Source organism: Anomaloglossus baeobatrachus, chromosome 8 (assembly GCF_048569485.1).
Source record: "Anomaloglossus baeobatrachus isolate aAnoBae1 chromosome 8, aAnoBae1.hap1, whole genome shotgun sequence".
In the NCBI taxonomy this organism is placed as follows: Eukaryota; Metazoa; Chordata; class Amphibia; order Anura; family Aromobatidae; genus Anomaloglossus; species Anomaloglossus baeobatrachus.
The window spans coordinates 2900380-2920772 of NC_134360.1; the positions used below are offsets into that span (position 1 = coordinate 2900380).

Consider the following 20393-nt stretch of genomic DNA (forward strand, 5'->3'; position numbering starts at 1 on the left):
GTCCTGGGAGTGATCCAGAGGTCCAAAAGTGCATGGGCCTCGCCTGTAGTTTTGGTTCCAAAAAAGGACCGGACAACCCTGTTTTGTGTGGACTACAGTAGGCTAAATGCAATCACAGCACCCGATGCGTACCCAATGCCATGCATCGATGAGCTACTGGATTGCTTAGCTGAGGCCCGGTACCTGGCAATCATGGACCTGAGTCGAGGGTACGGGCAGATTCCTATGTCCAAGGAAGCACAAGAAAGGTCCGCCTTCATCACCCCATTTGGGCTGTACGAATCCCTCGTTATGCCCTTTGGTATGAGAAATGCTCCTGCCACTTTCCAGCGATTGGTCGACCAGCTGCTTGAGGGACTAGGAGGGTTTGCAGTCGCTTACCTGGATAACATTGCCATCTTCAGCTATAGTGTGGGCCCTGCGGAAGCTGCAGCCCTACCTATATGGACGCAACTTCACCATAGTAACAGACCACAACCCTCTCAGCTGGCTACACCGGGTGGACGGCGACAATGGTAAGCTACTGCGGTGGAGCTTGGCACTACAGCAGTATGATTTTACCATTCAACACAGGAAGGGTGTTGAGCATGGCAACGCTGACGGGCTGTCCCAGCAGGGGGATGCCAGCGAGGTACGCTTAGGAGACGATTGGCAAATCAATCTCCCATGCTACCTCAAAAAGGGGGATGTGTCATATAAAACTGTTGAAGGATCTTCTCCCCCCTCGTTTCCACCATCAGCTATGATGGTATATCTACAGAAAATAAAATGCAGAGAAAGACAATCCTTTGTTATATTGGCGGGAAAACTTCCAAAGCAGGTTTTAAGTGTAATGCTAGAAAAATGAAAAACATATTGCCTGAATCCCTGTCGTGCGGAACCCAGCGCACCGTCTCGCTTGACGGGGAAATCGCCGGTATCCCGACAAATTGGTATTGGCCAGTAAAATCGTGCTAGATGCGTTGTGTTTGGTGTCTATTAAATGTAAAATCGAGATATAAAAATGACGCTAATATCTTTCACCTGTGTGACCCAGGAGCAAAGATATTAAAAACCCTAGAATTTGGAACTTTGTAAACATCACAGCACAGCCCACAAGAGACAGTAAAATTATGTCACAGTGAAAGGGGGGTCACCTAGGGCATAAAAGAGACTCGCTCCAAGGGGGGCAGTCAGTATTTGGAAGGCATCTGTAAGAGGTGATGCTGGCTCTCTTAACATCTTCTTCCTGTGGAGACCTCCCTCCCTAAGTAGACGCCAAGTGGCACAAGCTTAGTAAGTTTCCCGTTTTATACCTTTTAATTTTAATGTAACTGTCTCTACTGTATTTGTATTGTTCCCTTTTGTAAATTCTTGTATATTGTTTAAACACTTCCTATTTTCGCATTAAATATAAAAATTTAATAGTTTCTTTCCTCATTCTTTATATACGAATCCAATAAATCCGAAGGGCCTTCTGCTATCTGAAACGGGTCCCCAGCTATCCCGAAAAGCTGGGTGGTGGCAGCGTAATTATTATTGCATAGAATTATTAGAGTGCTATCATTTAAGGGTACAAAGGTATATACAGTATATATTCAATTAGCGGGAATCGGTGATATATACATTTACCCTTGCTGTGAGACCTCCAATATATGGCATTATTAGCTCAGCAGCCTCATCTTATGCATTGTCCTGCAGTACCAAAAGTGGCCTGCAGACAAGGGGGGCGCTAGAGAGTAGTCGTGTTTGTGACAAATCAGTGAACAGCTGCAGATTTCTGAGTGACTTCCCCGGCTGTTCATGACACCAGTATCTGCCGGGGGCAGAATTCAGGCCACAGATTGTCCCAATAGAAATGATATGAAGAACAGCTGGAGAACGGCTTTTCTGCAAATAGTGAACTGTTTCCAACCCTGAGAAGCCTCATCAGGGCAATGGCAGGCCAGGGAGCACGATCGTCTCTGAGTGCAGCTCTGATCTTTGTAGAATATATTACACCCCTGTATTTATTTCCGCTCTTTCGGCAGCAGTACGCAGCTTTTCTCTAGTCCGACAGGATGAATTTAATGAACTCAATGTGGCATTGGTGAGGTGCGATCTCAGTGGCTCCGTCATTATCCTGCACAAAGGAAAAAGTCTAAATGGAACTTAAATATTATAATTAGGAGAAGCAGAGTAAAGGCGAGCAGGAGGCACACAGCTAATTTCATGCTTGAAAGTCTTCAGCATAAACACGAAACAGGAATAAGGCGTCATTGCAGCTGTAAGTGAGAAGCCGCTTCCCCGAGAGGCTCCACAATGGCCACTGCTAATCCTATTATCAAAATGGGCATTTTCCGCATTAAAGCTTAGAAAGCCGAAGAATGTAAATCGCACGTAAAGCTGTAAATGATATTATAGACTCGGCCCTTCTTTATCTCTGGTGACGTAATTGCTTCTGTGACTGGCATGTATTATATATCCTATAACAATATAGATAGATTTACATAAATCAGAATAGGGGGCGTAAATATGACCTGTAATATACACGCCTTAATATTGCAACATGAATGCTCTGCCTTGATGAATGCACTTGGGCAAATCATCAAGATCCTCCGCTGGCAGCTCCCTTTGCAATTGCTAACCAATAACATCCCAAATGTGCTGGATGGGAGACAATACCCAGAGAGGCTGGAGCCATGGTTGCACATTTAGGCAATGCAGGCTGCTAAGTGTTTCTTGTCATGTTGAAAAATGACTCTTGGCAAACTTTGATGAAATGGCCGTACCAATGCTTCCACAAGTGATACATTGTATACTGCAAGTGAAATTGGGTGTCACATACCAAGCCTAAGGCATCATACAGTTTCTTCATAAACCATTAGAAGGCTTTTGCAGGACATTGGGGTACAAGCCAGACATCCAGCTACAGAGAATCTATTGACCTCACACCAACAAGGCTATGATGATGCAGAGTAAGGCGGCACGGAGGCTGGAATGGAGGTCAACAACAAGTCCCACATTCGTCTTGGAAGCAATGAAAGTCAGAAATTGTTCTGTAAGCCACGTGGGCAACAATATATATAGAGGTCTTCACGATGGAAGGTCACTCCAGTCTTATTCCTGGGAATGTGTTGTGTACATTGGCCGGACCCCTCTAGTCTTCATCCCATGTAAACTAACAGCTGAGCGTCACATTGATTTGGTTGTGGATCCAGTGGTGTGGCCATTCCTGCAGTGTCCCAGAAGTCTTTTTTAACATAACATCAGGCCACATGTTCCTCGTGCTACTATTACCATGGCTGCAGCATCTCCAGACTTGTCTTCCATGGTTGCAGTGTCTACAGACTTGTCTTCTATGGTTGCAGTGTCTACAGACGTGTCTTCCATGGCTGCAGCGTCTCCAGACTTATCTTCCATGGTTGCAGCATCTTCAGACTTGTCTTCCATGGTTGCAGTGTCTACAGACTTGTCTTCCATGGTTGCAGTGTCTACAGACATGTCTTCCATGGCTGCAGCGTCTCCAGACTTATCTTCCATGGCTGCAGCATCTCCATTCTTGTTTTCCATTACTTCAGCATCTCCATACTTTTCTTCCATGGTTGCAGTGTCTCCAGACTTATGTTCCATGGCTGCAGCATCTCCAGACTTGTCTTCCATGGCTGTAGCGTCTCCAGACTTGTCTTCCATTGTAGCAGTGTCTACAGACGTGTCTTCCGTGGCTGCAGCATCTCCAGACTTGTCTTCCATGGTAGCAGTGTCTACAGACGTGTCTTCCATGGCTGCAGCGTCTCCAGACTTATCTTCCATGGTTGCAGAATCTCCAGACTTGTCTTCCATGGTTGCAGTGTCTACAGACATGTCTTCCATGGCTGCAGCATCTACAGACTTGTCTTCCATGGTTGCAGCGTGTACAGACTTTTCTTCCATGGCTGCAGCATCTTCAGACTTGTCTTCCATGGCTGCAACATCTCCATTCTTGTCTTCCATTACTGGAGCGTCTCCAGACTTATCTTCTATGGTTGCAGAATCTCCAGACTTGTCTTCCATAGTTGCAGTGTCTACAGACGTGTCTTCCATGGCTGCAGCGTCTCCATACTTTTCTTCCATGGCTGCAGCATCTCCATACTTTTCTTCCATGGCTGCAGCGTCTCCAGACTTGTTTATCATTAAAATAAACAATTTCATCAGTTCCATCATATATTATCAAAGGAAAAAATCCATGAGATATGCAAATGTCCACCAGGACAACATACGAAAAAAATGGAGAAGAAGGTGGACTTGGGAAAATATATTTAAAAGTATTATATTTATTGATAATAATTTAAAAGTTAAACATGATTATAACATAAAAAAGCATAAAAAATGAACCAAGTATGCATACAAAACACTGGACAAAACATAGACAAAACAGACAGAATCCTATAGTTTTGCAAGGTGTTTAGAAATAATAAGGGTGACAATACACTCCTCTTGGAATACAAAGTGCACAATTGCAAAGGATCATTACAATGATGGCAGAACCCTAATATAAATACATATAAGTCAAGAGCTAGAATGCTTGTAAGGCAAAGTCAATTAGGTGCCATATGAAAAAGAAGAGCAGTCTGCCCCCTGCAGGGCAAAAGTAGAATTGGACCGGCTGCAATGTAAAGTGCAGATAGAAAAAATATTGCTGTTTAAAATTTGAAGATAATACCAACCGGTTCAAAGAGGTAAACCTGCAGGGGGGACTGCCGTGGACCACCCAACGCGTGTTTCACGTGTCTTAGTGCTCGCTTTATCTGCTTAGTGCTTTTCTTCCATGGCTGCAGCGTCTCCAGACTTGTTTATCATTAAGTGCATCTGCAATGTCATTTGTCGGCAGTTGCAAAGGGAGCCGCCAGCAGCAGGTCTTGATGATTTGCATGTCTAAGTGATTGATATGTTCTTAAAATGTTGTCTCCATTTGCTCATCATTAACATATCTGACAATCCTGTGATTTCCATAATTCCATGACCTGTCCTTCGCGTAGTTGCGATCACAATGTTGAGGAGTGATGATACTGTAGGGACCCAGTATTTTTAGGTGGATTATACACTTGGCAGTAATACTTCTGTAGTGCTGTATATGGTGGCACTAGATGGATGCCCAATGTGTTAATTGTGGGTTACATAAGTACCAATAAGTAAATACAAATGCACCTAGTAATGCCCTGAATATCTGAGGGGTCAGGGGTCTTCCCTGAGACCCCCGCTCTTTGGAGAGGTGCAGATCTGGGGTCTGTGCTGTCTGCCGTCGGTGCTGAGACGTTTCCTCTGCAGGAATCTGTGCCTCGTGCCTCCGGCTTCAGTAATTGCCTTTCACCCACAGTGATGAACGTCAGCCATTAATCACCGCTTTCTCTATCCTTAATTGCTTAATTGGTTGACATTAAAAACTACAGGAAAATTAATTTATCATTGGGTCACATTACCAGCCGAATGTGAAGACGCCACGAAGAGCGGAATTACTGAATGCATAAACTGGAGAAAAAGGTGAAATGTCGCATTCATCCAGATAATAAAGATGGTGATTTAGCAACGTGGGAACGAAAAACACCTACAGGGCAAAAAATACCGCCTAAGATCGCGGCTGTGCATGTAATGACTCTAACATGGAAATAATAGCAAGATGTCATTAAAGGGGTTGTCCAGCCACAGACCAGGCCGACAATACGGGACGTCGCTGCTCACCGCTTCTGCCGGAGAGTGCAGTATTATCTGCAGTATTATCTGGAAGCTCCTGATGTTATTAAACATACAAATCAGAGTGAAGAGGGGGTTAATGCCGCGCATCAGCCAAAATGAAGATGTAGCATGTTGATGTTATAAATCTATTCTTTTATTCCATCGGTCTACGCGTTTCGAGGATATACCTTTTCTTCAGGACCAGTGCATCAACATAGTATATATACTATGTTGATGCACTGGTCCTGAAGAAGAGGTATATCCTCGAAACGCGTAGACTGATGGAATAAAAGAATACGTTTATAACATCAACGTGCTACATCTTCATTTTGGCTGATGCGCGGCATTAACCCCCTCTTCACTCTGATTTGTATGCACATCCACGTGGGGCTGCAGCAGACGCCATCATCCTATGCTCTATCAGTGGTTGTGACTATCACAACCATTTCAGGTGAGTGTATTTTTCCTCATCTACCTCACTGATCTGTTGGTATTACACTATCAGCGCTCCTTATTTTTCAGCTTAGATGTTATTAAACAGCAGAGAGGAGTGCAGAAAAGACAGATAAGAGAAGCAATGCTCCCTCTGAATGAACTCACGGAAGGATTCTAGCAAATGTGAATCACCCAAAGAACCTACAAAAGAGACATGGTGCAAAATATTTAATTAAAGCCCATTGCAAAACAAATTATCTTCAAAAAAGTGTCCAAATCCTAGAAAGGGGTTTTCTGGCCGGAGGGACCCTTCCATCTTCAGGGGTGCGTCCACCTCCCCGCAGCCGGTCACTGTCGTAGATGTAGCAGGACAACATATCACACAAAGAGATTCATTACAAGACAACACCTTATTTGCTCTTCAATCTTCTGGACAGACATGGCCATACAAACCTGTTCTCTGGGTACTTCTCCTATTTATCCCTCGCCCAGAGTATTAGCCTTCCAGCAGCCGAGACTAAACTTCTGCTTTTCCCCATTTCTTGTCTCCTCAGCTTCTCGTGTACAATCAATGCCTCAGACAGTTAGGCGGGCTTTACACGCTGCGACATCACTAGCAATTGCTAGCGATGCCGAGCGCGATAGCACCCGCCCCCGTCGCACATGCGATATGTGGTGATTGCTGCCGTAGCGAACATTATCGCCACAGCAGCGTCACACGCACATACCTTGTCAGCGACGTCGCTGTGACCACTGAACAATATCTCCTTGAAGGGGGAGGTGCGTTCGGCGTCACCGCGACGTCACTAAGCGGCCGGCCAATAGAAGCGGAGGGGCGGAGATGAGCGGGACATGACATCCCGCCCACCTTCTTCCTTCCGCATTGCTGGTGGAGGCAGGTAAGGAGATGTTCGTCGCTCCCGCGGTGTCACACAAAGTGATGTGTGGTGCTGCTGGAGCGACAAACAACATTGTACCGTCAGCAGTAACGATATTATGAAAAGGAGCGACATATCAATGAGCAACAATTTTTGACGCTTTTGCGATTGGTGATCGTCGCTCCTAGGGTTTACAATTTACACGCTGCGATGTCGGTAACGGTGCCGGATGTGCGTCACTAACGTCGTGACCCTGATGATATATCGTTACCGATGTCGCAACGTGTAAAGCCCGCCTTAAACTGTGCCCACCACGAGATGAGTCGTAGGCTCTGGACACAACGGAGGATACTGCCTGGATACATGACTGACCCTAGTACAGAACACGTCCTACTCCTGCAACCTCTCTGCAGAACTAACTCTCTTCCTGGCCTGCCTCTCTAACCAATCCTCTGCTCTCTCACACTCCTCCCATCCTGGTTCACTGTTACCTTGGTAACCAGGAAGTATTTGTTACACTGTACATACTAAAATCCTCTCTTACTCACATACCGCTCTGCTGACATTCCTACTTAACTTTTCACAATTAACACATTAGTCACACATCACAGATTATACTATAAACTGCAATAGAACACTTTAAACTGCCAGTCGCTAGAGGGCGCCGGCTGCTGCCCTGCTCCAACTCCGCTACATCGCAGCAGCACGTAGACATTTTACTTTAATAAATATTATATGTAGATCATAGGAGTGAGGCAATCTGGCCACCTCATACATGCCTCCCTTCTTGAATGTGGCCGTCCTCAGTCAGGACTTTACTAGGCAATATTCATGTATTTATTCTAGAGTCTATATTGGCCATAGGCCAGAGTCCATTCCATCCGAGTACTGAACGAGGACACAGAATCGCACACATGGATTGCCCACAGGCAGCAGTCTCTGATGCACCAACAACGGCTTGTTTCAGCATGCCTGCCATTTCCAGCAGGGAAGCGTGACAGTCCCTGACCCACTCCTCAGGGTCCACAACTCTCCTCCACCTCCTTCCCTCTCTGTGGATGCCAATACCTGATGAATAACACTGTCATGAAGCACCCAGGGTAAACAAAGGTCCATGGGAGAAGTTCCTTGGGAAAAGAGGGCAGAGTCTTTAAGACAAATAGGCAATGTCCTCGGGCCAAGGGGCTAAATCTGTAGGGCAAAGGGCAAGGTCCGTGGGACAAGGGGCAGTATCCACAGGGCAGGGGCAAATTGAGTAAGCACCCGCCGTGCCCTTTGGCATTCTAGCAGAGGGGAGCGCAACGTACGCAATAAACGATAAGGAACAGGAAAAAAACAAAAATTACCTTTTGGCTCCTCAGGCCATCATCAGGGACCAGATCTCCCAACCTGTCCCTATGGGACACAGAACAATCCTGTAATGGAGGTGCAAGAAGCACAAATGGGGGAAGTCATCTGGGTCCGGTTCTTCTCTGTACAGCGCCAACCTTGGAGCCAACCACTCACTGGTTATGGAAGTGGTAAAACTTCCCTTCAAACACAAACTCAACCTGCCTAACAGGCTGTGAAGGTGCCTTGGGACTTTTCGCTTTCAAGAACACCACTTGGAGTCCTGCTGCTAAAGGGCTATTGCCCCAGACCATATGGACCACAGTCCACTGCAGCCGCCTCAACGAAAACCCAATCCTGAGTCCCGTAATCCAGGATGTAGCCGTGGTCACACCAGAAGTCGTAGGAGACCACCTCTACCACTGTGGCCACTTGCTGATATCTTATCATAGGCGACTTCCTGGGCTCCGAGTCCCAATCCTGCAGGGTCCAAAGATGTTCCGCCTCCGCAAGGCTCCGGCCTGCCAAATCATGCAGCAGCCGCTGTATCTAGACCCTTCTGTCGAGATTCTCCTGATTTTCTGACTTGCCTCCAGGTGTCTCTTCCATGGGGGCCGCCTCCACCATAGTCCAATAGGCACTTTTCAGAGACTGTAATAGCGCCAATCAACATAGTTTGTGGAATCTCCATCTTCCGGACTGCACTCTCCAGGGTGGAGCTTCTTATGGTTCCTCCTCCTATTTCTTCAGGGCAGCCACCTATTCCCCATCAGCATCTCGGGAAGGGCGGATTCTCTCGGGTGCACCTGGCAGAGGACGGCCCCTCTTTTCAAGATGCATTCCTTAATCTACAACATCTGGATATCAAGTGCAGCCCTTCGTGCTCTTTTCCTCACCCTGGAAAACTTGCCAGGAGCGGACTCCACTGCATACGGGGCATTGCTTAATCTCCAGCTTCCGAGCATACCGGACAGAGTTTCGCTCTCTTTCTCTTCAGGTACGCCCACAATGCGAGTTGCCCGCGCTTGGGCCACAGCCATTTCTTGTCACTTTTTCTTCGTTGTTGTGTAACTTGATTTTCTCAGGCGTCTTCCCCGCAGTCCCCCTTGACGGATTGTGTGAAGAACAACCCTGCTCGCAGTGGCACTTGTAGAGGGGAGCCAATGGATGGCCGGCAGGGCTCCTCTCTACTTCACTAGACTGAACTTGTGTTTGTGATCTGCCCCGGCCTGGGAGGTGCAACACTTACAACAACTGACTTATTCATTCTTTAATCTTCTGGACAGATATGGCCATACAATCCTGTTCTGCTGCTGCTGTTCTCTGGGGTACTTCTTCTGTCTAGCCCTCATCCTGGGTAGTCTAGCCCTCATCTTGGGTAGTCTAGCCCTCACCCTGGGTAAACTTCTGCTTTTCCCCGTTTCTTGTCTTTGTGGCTTCCCGTGTCCAATTGCTGCCTTGGACGGCTAGACTGTGCCCATCACAAGGTGAGTTGTAGGCTCCGGATACAACGGAAGAGACCTCCCAGTTCCCTAGTACAGAACACATCCTACTCCTGAAACTTTTGTGTAGAACTAACTCTCTTCCTGGCCTGTCTCACTAACCAATCCTCTGCTCTCTGACACTCCTCTCATCCTGGCTCTAGTTCTCTCAGCAACCCAAATCACCTCTAGTGCTCAGTGCATAGAAGCCACAGAGTGTGAGTAAGAGCCGATCATCTCTAGCGCTCAGTGCATAGAAGCTGCTGAGTGTGAATAGGAGCCGATCATCTCTAGTGCTCACTGCATAGAAGCTGCTGAGTGTGAATAGGAGCCGATCATCTCTAGCGCTCACTGTATAGAGGCCGCCGCTGAATGTGAATAGGAGCCGATCATCTCTAGTGCTCAATGTATAGAGGCCGCCGCTGAGTGTGAATAGGAGCCGATCATCTCTAGTGCTCAATGTATAGAGGCCGCCGCTGAATGTGAATAGGAGCCGATCATCTCTAGCGCTCAGTGCATAGAAGCTGCTGAGTGTGAATAGGAGCCGATCATCTCTAGTGCTCACTGCATAGAAGCTGCTGAGTGTGAATAGGAGCCGATCATCTCTAGTGCTCACTGTATAGAGGCCGCCGCTGAATGTGAATAGGAGCCGATCATCTCTAGTGCTCAATGTATAGAGGCCGCCGCTGAGTGTGAATAGGAGCCGATCATCTCTAGTGCTCAATGTATAGAGGCCGCCGCTGAATGTGAATAGGAGCCGATCATCTCTAGTGCTTACTGCATAGAAGCTGCTGAGTGTGAATAAGAGCCGATCATCTCTAGTGCTCAATGTATAGAGGCCGCCGCTGAATGTGAATAGGAGCCGATCATCTCTAGTGCTTACTGCATAGAAGCTGCTGCTGAGTGTGAATAGGAGCCGATCATCTCTAGTGCTTACTGCATAGAAGCTGCTGAGTGTGAATAAGAGCCGATCATCTCTAGTGCTCAATGTATAGAGGCCGCCGCTGAATGTGAATAGGAGCCGATCATCTCTAGCGCTCACTGTATAGAAGCTGCTGAGTGTGAATAGGAGCCGATCATCTCTAGTGCTCACTGTTTAGAGGCCGCCGCTGAATGTGAATAGGAGCCGATCATCTCTAGTGCTCAATGTATAGAGGCCGCCGCTGAATGTGAATAGGAGCCGATCATCTCTAGCGCTCACTGTATAGAAGCTGCTGAGTGTGAATAGGAGCCGATCATCTCTAGTGCTCAATGTATAGAGGCCGCCGCTGAATGTGAATAGGAGCCGATCATCTCTAGCGCTTACTGCATAGAGGCCGCCGCTGAGTGTGAATAAGAGCCGATCATCTCTAGCGCTCAGTGCATAGAGGCCACTGCTGAGTGTGAATAGGAGCCGATCATCTCTAGCGCTCACTGTATAGAGGCCGCCGCTGAATGTGAATAGGAGCCGATCATCTCTAGTGCTCACTGTATAGAAGCTGCTGAGTGTGAATAAGAGCCGATCATCTCTAGCGCTCACTGTATAGAGGCCGCAGCTGAGTGTGAATAAGAGCCGATCATCTCTAGCGCTCAGTGCATAGAGGCCACTGCTGAGTGTGAATAGGAGCCGATCATCTCTAGCGCTCACTGTATAGAGGCCGCCGCTGAATGTGAATAGGAGCCGATCATCTCTAGTGCTCAATGTATAGAGGCCGCAGCTGAATGTGAATAGGAGCCGATCATCTCTAGTGCTTACTGCATAGAAGCTGCTGAGTGTGAATAAGAGCCGATCATCTCTAGTGCTCAATGTATAGAGGCCGCCGCTGAATGTGAATAGGAGCCGATCATCTCTAGTGCTTACTGCATAGAAGCTGCTGAGTGTGAATAAGAGCCGATCATCTCTAGTGCTCAATGTATAGAGGCCGCCGCTGAATGTGAATAGGAGCCGATCATCTCTAGCGCTCACTGTATAGAAGCTGCTGAGTGTGAATAGGAGCCGATCATCTCTAGTGCTCAATGTATAGAGGCCGCCGCTGAATGTGAATAGGAGCCGATCATCTCTAGCGCTCACTGTATAGAGGCCGCAGCTGAGTGTGAATAAGAGCCGATCATCTCTAGCGCTCACTGTATAGAGGCCGCTGCTGAGTGTGAATAGGAGCTGATCATTGTCGGGTGTCAGACCCCACTGATCTGACGTTGATTACCTACATCAAGACAAGGTTCTTTAAGCCGCCATAAAATCTGTGTGCACAGAGCCTCGCGTCCAGGGTTTACGAGTCTGAATTCTACGTATGGATCCCATTCCTGTATGTTCTGTAGGGTCAGTATTACTGATACAAATTCCATATCCACAACCACTGGAATGACGTCTCCGGATTATTTCATGGCCTTTCAAAACCCTCATTTCTAATATTAAACATATTTTTGCATTTTATCCATATTTTCAGCATCCTAGAGATCTCAATTGTTTTTATTATGGTCATTTCTAAAATGAGTTTTAGTGATGCAGAATCACGGCTGGAGTTTCATGCCTGGATTCTTGTTATTTAGTCATCTATCCCTGGTTAATGCTTCAGTGCAGCCAACAATTGCTGAGGTTTAATTGTGTGGAATCCGTATTAAGTGCGAATAATATTATGACGGCAAGTCTGCCGCATTGCCAGTGGGATAGATAAAAAACACGTCTGTGGAATGAATAACGTGCTGGCGCCCTGGGCTTGTGAAATCAATAACGTGCTGGCGCCCTGAGTCAGTGAAGTGAATAAAGTGCTGGCCCCCTGGGTCTGTGAAATGAATAAAGTGCTGGCGCCCTGAGTCTGTGAGATGACTAGTCTGTGAGATGAATAAAGTGCTGGCGCCCTGAGTCTGTGAGATGACTAGTCTGTGAGATGAATAAAGTGCTGGCGCCCTGAGTCTGTGAGATGACTAGTCTGTGAGATGAATAAAGTGCTGGTGCCCTGAGTCTGTGAGATGACTAGCCTGTGAGATGAATAAAGTGCTGGCCCCCTGGGTCTGTGAAATGAATAAAGTGCTGGTGCCCTGGGTCTGTGAAATGAATAAAGTGCTGGCGCCCTGAGTCTGTGAGATGACTAGTCTGTGAGATGAATAAAGTGCTGGTACCCTGAGTCTGTGAGATGACTAGCCTGTGAGATGAATAAAGTGCTGGCCCCCTGGGTCTGTGAAATGAATAAAGTGCTGGCACCCTGGGCTTGTGAAATGAATAAAGTGCTGGCGCCCTGAGTCAGTGAAGTGAATAAAGTGCTGGCCCCCTGGGTCTGTGAAATGAATAAAGTGCTGGCCCCCTGGGTCTGTGAAATGAATAAAGTGCTGGCGCCCTGGGTCTGTGAGATGACTAGTCTGTGAGATGAATAAAGTGCTGGCGCCCTGGGCCTGAGATTAATAAAGTTCTGGCACCCTGGGCCTGGGAAATGAATAAATTGCTGGTGGCTTGGGTCTATGAAATGGATAAAGCGCTGTCACCCTGGGTCTGTGAAATGATTAAAGTGTTGGCACCCTGGGTGTGAATCCAGTTAATGCATCGTCTGTAAGGAAGTCGCATGTTGCCGAGTTCGGGCCGTCCAGATGGCATTTACTTGGCTTTTTTTTCTGAAATATTCAACAATATACGATATGTCACTGTTCACATGTACTCTTGCATATTGCTGAGATACGCGGCTAATTCTGATACCTGCAGATACGGCTGCAGCAATGGCGCGATGGTTCTGCTCTTCATCTAGCTCAACTCTTCTTGTAATATTGTATCCGCCGCTCTCGTGACACTAGATATCTAACCATTGCTGCGTCTACGAGACTCCGGAAGGCAGATGTACGTTGTGGGACGTTCATGAATAAAACTTGTTTTTCCAGCACACAGGGTGGCGAGATTATCCGGTCACCATGAAGGGGTACACTTCCACCCACCACCTACCGAACATCATTACCAAGGTAACATTCACATGACTGCCAGAACTACAGATGAGACGTCAGTACTTGGTGCCAGTTGGACAAGAGCCCAGAAAACCGCCCCTATCTACCAGCATCTCTCAGCCTTCTTTTGATTATCCCGCCAGCCAGACTGTCATCATTGTGGCATGATGTAGGAATGACATTGTGCCAGGCCGATTAATCAATAGTGAAGCCACTGGTTAGGAGGCAATTCACAATGTGCCCACCAGGAACGCTTGAATACTGGTCTGGCTGCCACATCAGGGACCTGCCAATGTCTTCACTCATCTCTAGCCGTGAACCAAGGTTTCTCAGCAGAACATCGCCCATCACATGGTCTTTGCTGGCTTGCTTTCTTGCTATGCTGGGGCCATCTCTTGCCCAGGTGGGGCTCTCCACCCATCAAGCCGTCCATATGAAGTAAAAAAAAAAAAATAGCCTGATTCATCAGACCTTGCCATCTTCTTCCATTGGTCCATAGTCCATATTTGGAGCTCACATTGTAGGTGCTGTTGGTGATGGACAGTGGTCAGCATGGTCACTCTGACCCATCAATGGCTGGAGAGCTGCAATGCAATGTGCCCCATCAGGCTCTGCGCCCCATCATCCTCTGCGCCCCATCACCAGGTCAAGGCTCCCCTTTACAGCTCTGTAGGACCACAAGGCACCCCATTAGCCTCCCTCTGCATCCCACCACCAGGTCAAGGCTCCCCTTTACACCTGTAGGACCATGCAGTGCCTCATCAGCCTCTGCTCCCAATCATAAGGTCAAGGCTCCCCTTTACACCTCTGTAGGACCACACGGCGCCCCATCAACCTCTGCATATCACCACCAGGTCAAGGCTCCTCTTTAGACCTACATAGAACCACAGGGGGAGTGCTGGAGCAGATTGTCTGCAGCGCTGTCTTCTTGCCAATAATCAGGTGCAGATGATATAAACCTGTCACCCCCGCACCTGAGTGAGTCACAACAGGTAAGACGGTGACGGGGGCCACTCTGTAGAAACAGCAAACAGAGAGAAGTTTGCTGGACAGCAGGTGAAAAGGAGAAAAACTTCCAGACATAGTCCTGCACCATCCAGCCCTCTCCTTGCACCCGCGCTCTGAACACATTGTTTATTACACCAGCTGTACTGCGGTATCCGATGGAGATCTTATTATTATGTCTTTAAAAAAAATTGTTTAAAAGAACAGAGAGTCCTCAGTGGTTGATACCTTTTAATGGCTAACTGAAAAGATGGTAATAATTGCAAGCTTTCGAGACTACTCAAGTCTCTTCATCAGGCATGGTATAACACAAAATCTGAAGAGTCACGTATTTATACACAACAGGACTTAGAATAGTGCAGTAAAAAAAAAAAAAAAAAAAAAAAAAAGAACAAGTTATTTTTTTTTTTTTTTTTTTTTTTTTTTTTTTTTTTTTTTTTTTTTTTTTTACTGCACTATTCTAAGTCCTGTTGTGTATAAATACGTGACTCTTCAGATTTTGTGTTATACCATGCCTGATGAAGAGACTTGAGTAGTCTCGAAAGCTTGCAATTATTACCATCTTTTCAGTTAGCCATTAAAAGGTATCAACCACTGAGGACTCTCTGTTCTTTTAAACAATTTTTTTTATCTCTACTGGCTAACACGGTACAAAGATATATTTTATTATGTCTTTGGCATTTTTCATATTCATCTTATTCCAGGTCAGAAGAAAGCAAGATAAAGCTGAGAAGTCCAGATAAAAAGGTGACAACCATGAAGCCAAACCAGTCGCTTGTGACGTCATCACATGGGTCACCCACAGAGGATACACCGGCTGATCACAGTGGTTTGTCACACTTTCCATTCCTGCACTTTACTGCTTAAGGCCGTGCTCCCATCAAAGTTTTTTATCTCTTAATATATTGCAATCAGCATATTATACAACATTGTGCACTTCCAATTGCTCATTTTCCCTTCTACCCAATTAATTCTTCTGTTTTCTAATAGGCTTATCACATCACGTGATTAAAAACTGACTCGCAGAATTCTTCTAAGCTCTGTGTAGAAACAGGGCGTCAATTTTCGCTCCACTTCATGAGCCACAACTGCAAAAGTCAATGGCAGGTGGAGGAGGGGGCAGTTGGGTCAGGAGTTAAAGAGGGAACGCTTCATGAACGGGTAAGAGACTTGCTGTTTCTGCATAAAGAGGAGAAAAGAGAAGAATTTACTCGGTAGAAAGGCAAAATGAGCAATTGTAAGTACACAGTGCTATATAATATGATGACTGCAATATATTAAGAGGATAAGAACTTTGAATGAGCGCAGCTTTTATTGTTTATTTGTAGATAAATATAGGAAAGGTGATGTCTTATTTATGTTACATGGGATTGCAGCCTAAATAATACTTTATTATAAGAATTCTCCACATAGACTAAATTGACAGATAAAGGCTGACTTTTAGAGTCTATAAAATCATAGCTATGATACAGATATTACTTTTTTGTTTTATTCTTCAGAATAAGGAGAGCAGACGAGATGTTACAAACAGAAGACACTTTACTGGGTACATAGCTCAGCACACATAGCATACATACATACATACATAGCACACGTCATCTTCACTTCCGTACAGCACAGAGGTTCATTCTTAATGGATTCTGACAACGGCATTCTAGTTGTGAATGATAAACGGCCGGGACAAAATGGGGCACCGCCTTCCTCTCTTCATACAGGGCCACATGGGTCAATGTGTTACGCTGTGGCTGCCGCACCCAGGCAGTTGGATTAGTTTTCTCACTACAGCACCAGGACCCAAGGGTCAATGTGTTCCACTGGGTCCCCGGCCCACTACCACAGACAGATTCCATACAAAGGCCACTCATTGAGCTGATACCTTCTTTGCATGTTTCCAGCTAGGCAGATCCTTTCTCTTCCAGGGTACACTTTCACTCGCGGCTACAATGGCCTCACTTCTATTGAAGGCTACTCACCAACAGGTTGCGCCCACTTGCTCCTCTATTCACTTCTGTTGCCACTAATGTTAATTTCAGTTCATGCTTCCTTGCACTTTCAGCACCTCACTAGCCTTGTCTGCTCCTACCAGGCGTCCCCTCTTCACACTACATCTCCTATGTCCACCCTGCTCCCCCTCCCTGTAAGGCTAGGTTTAACCCCTCACTAGCCTAGACGAATCTAATCCTATCCAGGGGGAACCAGTGGCCTCTAGTGGCCGGTTCCTATATTGCGGCTCACACCACCTTTCAGCAGCTCACTAGCCTTGTCTGCTCCTACCAGGCGTTCCTCTTGTCATACTACATCTCCCTATGTCAGCTCGCACTCTGCTCCCCCTCCCTGTCTGGCTAGGCTTAACCCTTCACTAGCCCAGAGGAATCTAATCCTATCCAGGGGGAACTAGTGACCTCGTGTGGCTGATTCCTATACTGCGGCTCACACCAGCTCGACCTTCTGACATATTATATCTTACAATAACATCATTGTATCTCACATTATCTCACACCTTATATAATACCACATAGTAATTACATTACACTCTTATGTTAGGACCATTGGTGTCTTCCGGGGGTCACACAGCCGTAGGTCCTGACCCTTATATACCCTCCATTTATCGCAGATATACTATTGGCACGAGGCACAGGATCTACAATTACGCCTCAAAGCAGTAGATTCATGTTAGAGGCCAATGTGGTAAAGTTTTGGCCTTGTACTTAGACGTTCATAGTATTGGACTTCACTATAGCTACACTCTCTCCAGCTCCATTACATAAGTGTAGAGGCTAGCCCAGGGTCCATTACATGAGTGTGGAGGCTAGCCCAGGGTCCATTACATGAGTGTGGAGGCTAGCCCAGGGTCCATTACATGAGTGTGGAGGCTAGCCCAGGGTCCATTACATGAGTGTGGAGGCTAGCCCAGGGTCCATTACATGAGTGTGGAGGCTAGTCCAGGGTCCATTACATGAGTGTGGAGGCTAGCCCAGGGTCCATTACATGAGTGTGGAGGCTAGTCCAGGGTCCATTACATGAGGGTGGAGGCTAGTCCAGGGTCCATTACATGAGGGTGGAGGCTAGTCCAGGGTCCATTACATGAGTGTGGAGGCTAACCCAGGGTCCATTACATGAGTGTGGAGGCTAGTCCAGGGTCCATTACATGAGGGTGGAGGCTAGCCCAGGGTCCATTACATGAGTGTGAAGGCTAGTCCAGGGTCCATTACATGAGGATGGAGGCTAGCCCAGGGTCCATTACATGAGGGTGGAGGCTAGTCCAGGGTCCATTACATGAGGGTGGAGGCTAGCCCAGGGTCCATTACATGAGTGTGAAGGCTAGTCCAGGGTCCATTACATGAGGGTGGAGGCTAGCCCAGGGTCCATTACATGAGGGTGGAGGCTAGCCCAGGATCCATTACATGAGTGTGGAGGCTAGTCCATGGTCCATTACATGAGTGTGGAGGCTAGTCCAGGGTCCATTACATGAGTGTGGAGGCTAGCCCAGGGTCCGTTACATGAGTGTGGAGGCTAGTCCAGGGTCCATTACATGAGGGTGGAGGCTAGTCCAGGGTCCATTACATGAGGGTGGAGGCTAGTCCAGGGTCCATTACATGAGTGTGGAGGCTAGCCCAGGGTCCATTACATGAGTGTGGAGGCTAGTCCAGGGTCCATTACATGAGGGTGGAGGCTAGTCCAGGGTCCATTACATGAGGGTGGAGGCTAGTCCAGGGTCCATTACATGAGTGTGGAGGCTAACCCAGGGTCCATTACATGAGTGTGGAGGCTAGTCCAGGGTCCATTACATGAGGGTGGAGGCTAGCCCAGGGTCCATTACATGAGTGTGAAGGCTAGTCCAGGGTCCATTACATGAGGGTGGAGGCTAGCCCAGGGTCCATTACATGAGGGTGGAGGCTAGTCCAGGGTCCATTACATGAGGGTGGAGGCTAGCCCAGGGTCCATTACATGAGTGTGAAGGCTAGTCCAGGGTCCATTACATGAGGGTGGAGGCTAGTCCAGGGTCCATTACATGAGTGTGGAGGCTAGTCCAGGGTCCATTACATGAGTGTGGAGGCTAGCCCAGGGTCCGTTACATGAGTGTGGAGGCTAGTCCAGGGTCCATTACATGAGGGTGGAGGCTAGTCCAGGGTCCATTACATGAGGGTGGAGGCTAGTCCAGGGTCCATTACATGAGTGTGGAGGCTAGCCCAGGGTCCATTACATGAGTGTGGAGGCTAGTCCAGGGTCCATTACATGAGTGTGGAGGCTAGCCCAGGGTCCATTACATGAGTGTGGAGGCTAGTCCAGGGTCCATTACATGAGGGTGGAGGCTAGTCCAGGGTCCATTACATGAGGGTGGAGGCTAGTCCAGGGTCCATTACATGAGTGTGGAGGCTAACCCAGGGTCCATTACATGAGTGTGGAGGCTAGTCCAGGGTCCATTACATGAGGGTGGAGGCTAGCCCAGGGTCCATTACATGAGTGTGAAGGCTAGTCCAGGGTCCATTACATGAGGGTGGAGGCTAGCCCAGGGTCCATTACATGAGGGTGGAGGCTAGTCCAGGGTCCATTACATGAGTGTGGAGGCTAGCCCAGGGTCCATTACATGAGTGTGAAGGCTAGCCCAGGGTCCATTACATGAGGGTGGAGGCTAGCCCAGGGTCCATTACATGAGGGTGGAGGCTAGCCCAGGATCCATTACATGAGTGTGGAGGCTAGTCCAGGGTCCATTACATGAGTGTGGAGGCTAGTCCAGGGTCCGTTACATGAGTGTGGAGGCTAGCCCAGGGTCCGTTACATGAGTGTGGAGGCTAGTCCAGGGTCCATTACATGAGGGTGGAGGCTAGTCCAGGGTCCATTACATGAGGGTGGAGGCTAGTCCAGGGTCCATTACATGAGTGTGGAGGCTAGCCCAGGGTCCATTACATGAGTGTGGAGGCTAGCCCAGGGTCCATTACATGAGTGTTGAGGCTAGCCCAGAGTTTACTTTGCTTCTTCCGTATACCCATATTGTCTTCGGGTGCCGTTCACTATTAAATGCAATGAAATACTTCTATCTCTCACACAGATATTTTTGATATTTCTTTACATGTGAGACTCATGAGGAAGATTTCTGCATCAGAACTAAAGTGACAACTCGTTATTTTCCTCAATAATGAATCGTGTACAGTGACCTGAATTATAAAATGTCTTATTGTAGCAGAAGATCAGATGTTTCGCTCTGTGGAAGGACAAGCAGCATCTGATGAAGAGGAGGACAAGTGGTCCTGGACCCCCGAGGATGCAATGCAAGGGATGTTATCCAGTATTTCATGCTGCACAAGCGGGTATGTCACAGGCAGCGCCAGATAGCGGATGATGTCCTCGCTATACTTGTGTCTTATAGCGGATGATGCCCGCACTATACTTGTGTTATATAGCGGGTATGTCTCCGACCTTGCCAGATAGCGGATGAGGCCCGCACTATACTTGTGTTATATAGCGGGTATGTCACCGACCTCGCCAGATAGCGGATGAAGCCCACGCGATACTTGTGTTATATAGCGGGTATGTCACCGACCTCACCAGATAGCGATTGATGCCCGCACTATACTTGGGTTATATAGCGGGTATGTCACTGACATCGCCAGATAGCGAATGAAGCCCACGCCATGATGTTCTGTATATTCCCCAGAGCCTCTCCTAATGTACCACCATGATGTTCTGT

General features: G+C 47.4%; 1 protein-coding gene across 1 annotated transcript in view; it reads left to right on the forward strand.

Moving 5' to 3' along the window:
• The window catches only part of EFCC1 (EF-hand and coiled-coil domain containing 1), a 166429-nt gene that overhangs the window by 78521 nt on the left and 67515 nt on the right, over positions 1 to 20393 (forward strand). Inside the window, exons 3-4 of the mRNA XM_075320974.1 lie at positions 15409 to 15533; positions 19887 to 20013. Coding sequence (XP_075177089.1) covers positions 15409 to 15533; positions 19887 to 20013 — 252 coding nt within the window. The remainder of the gene's footprint in view (positions 1 to 15408; positions 15534 to 19886; positions 20014 to 20393) is intronic.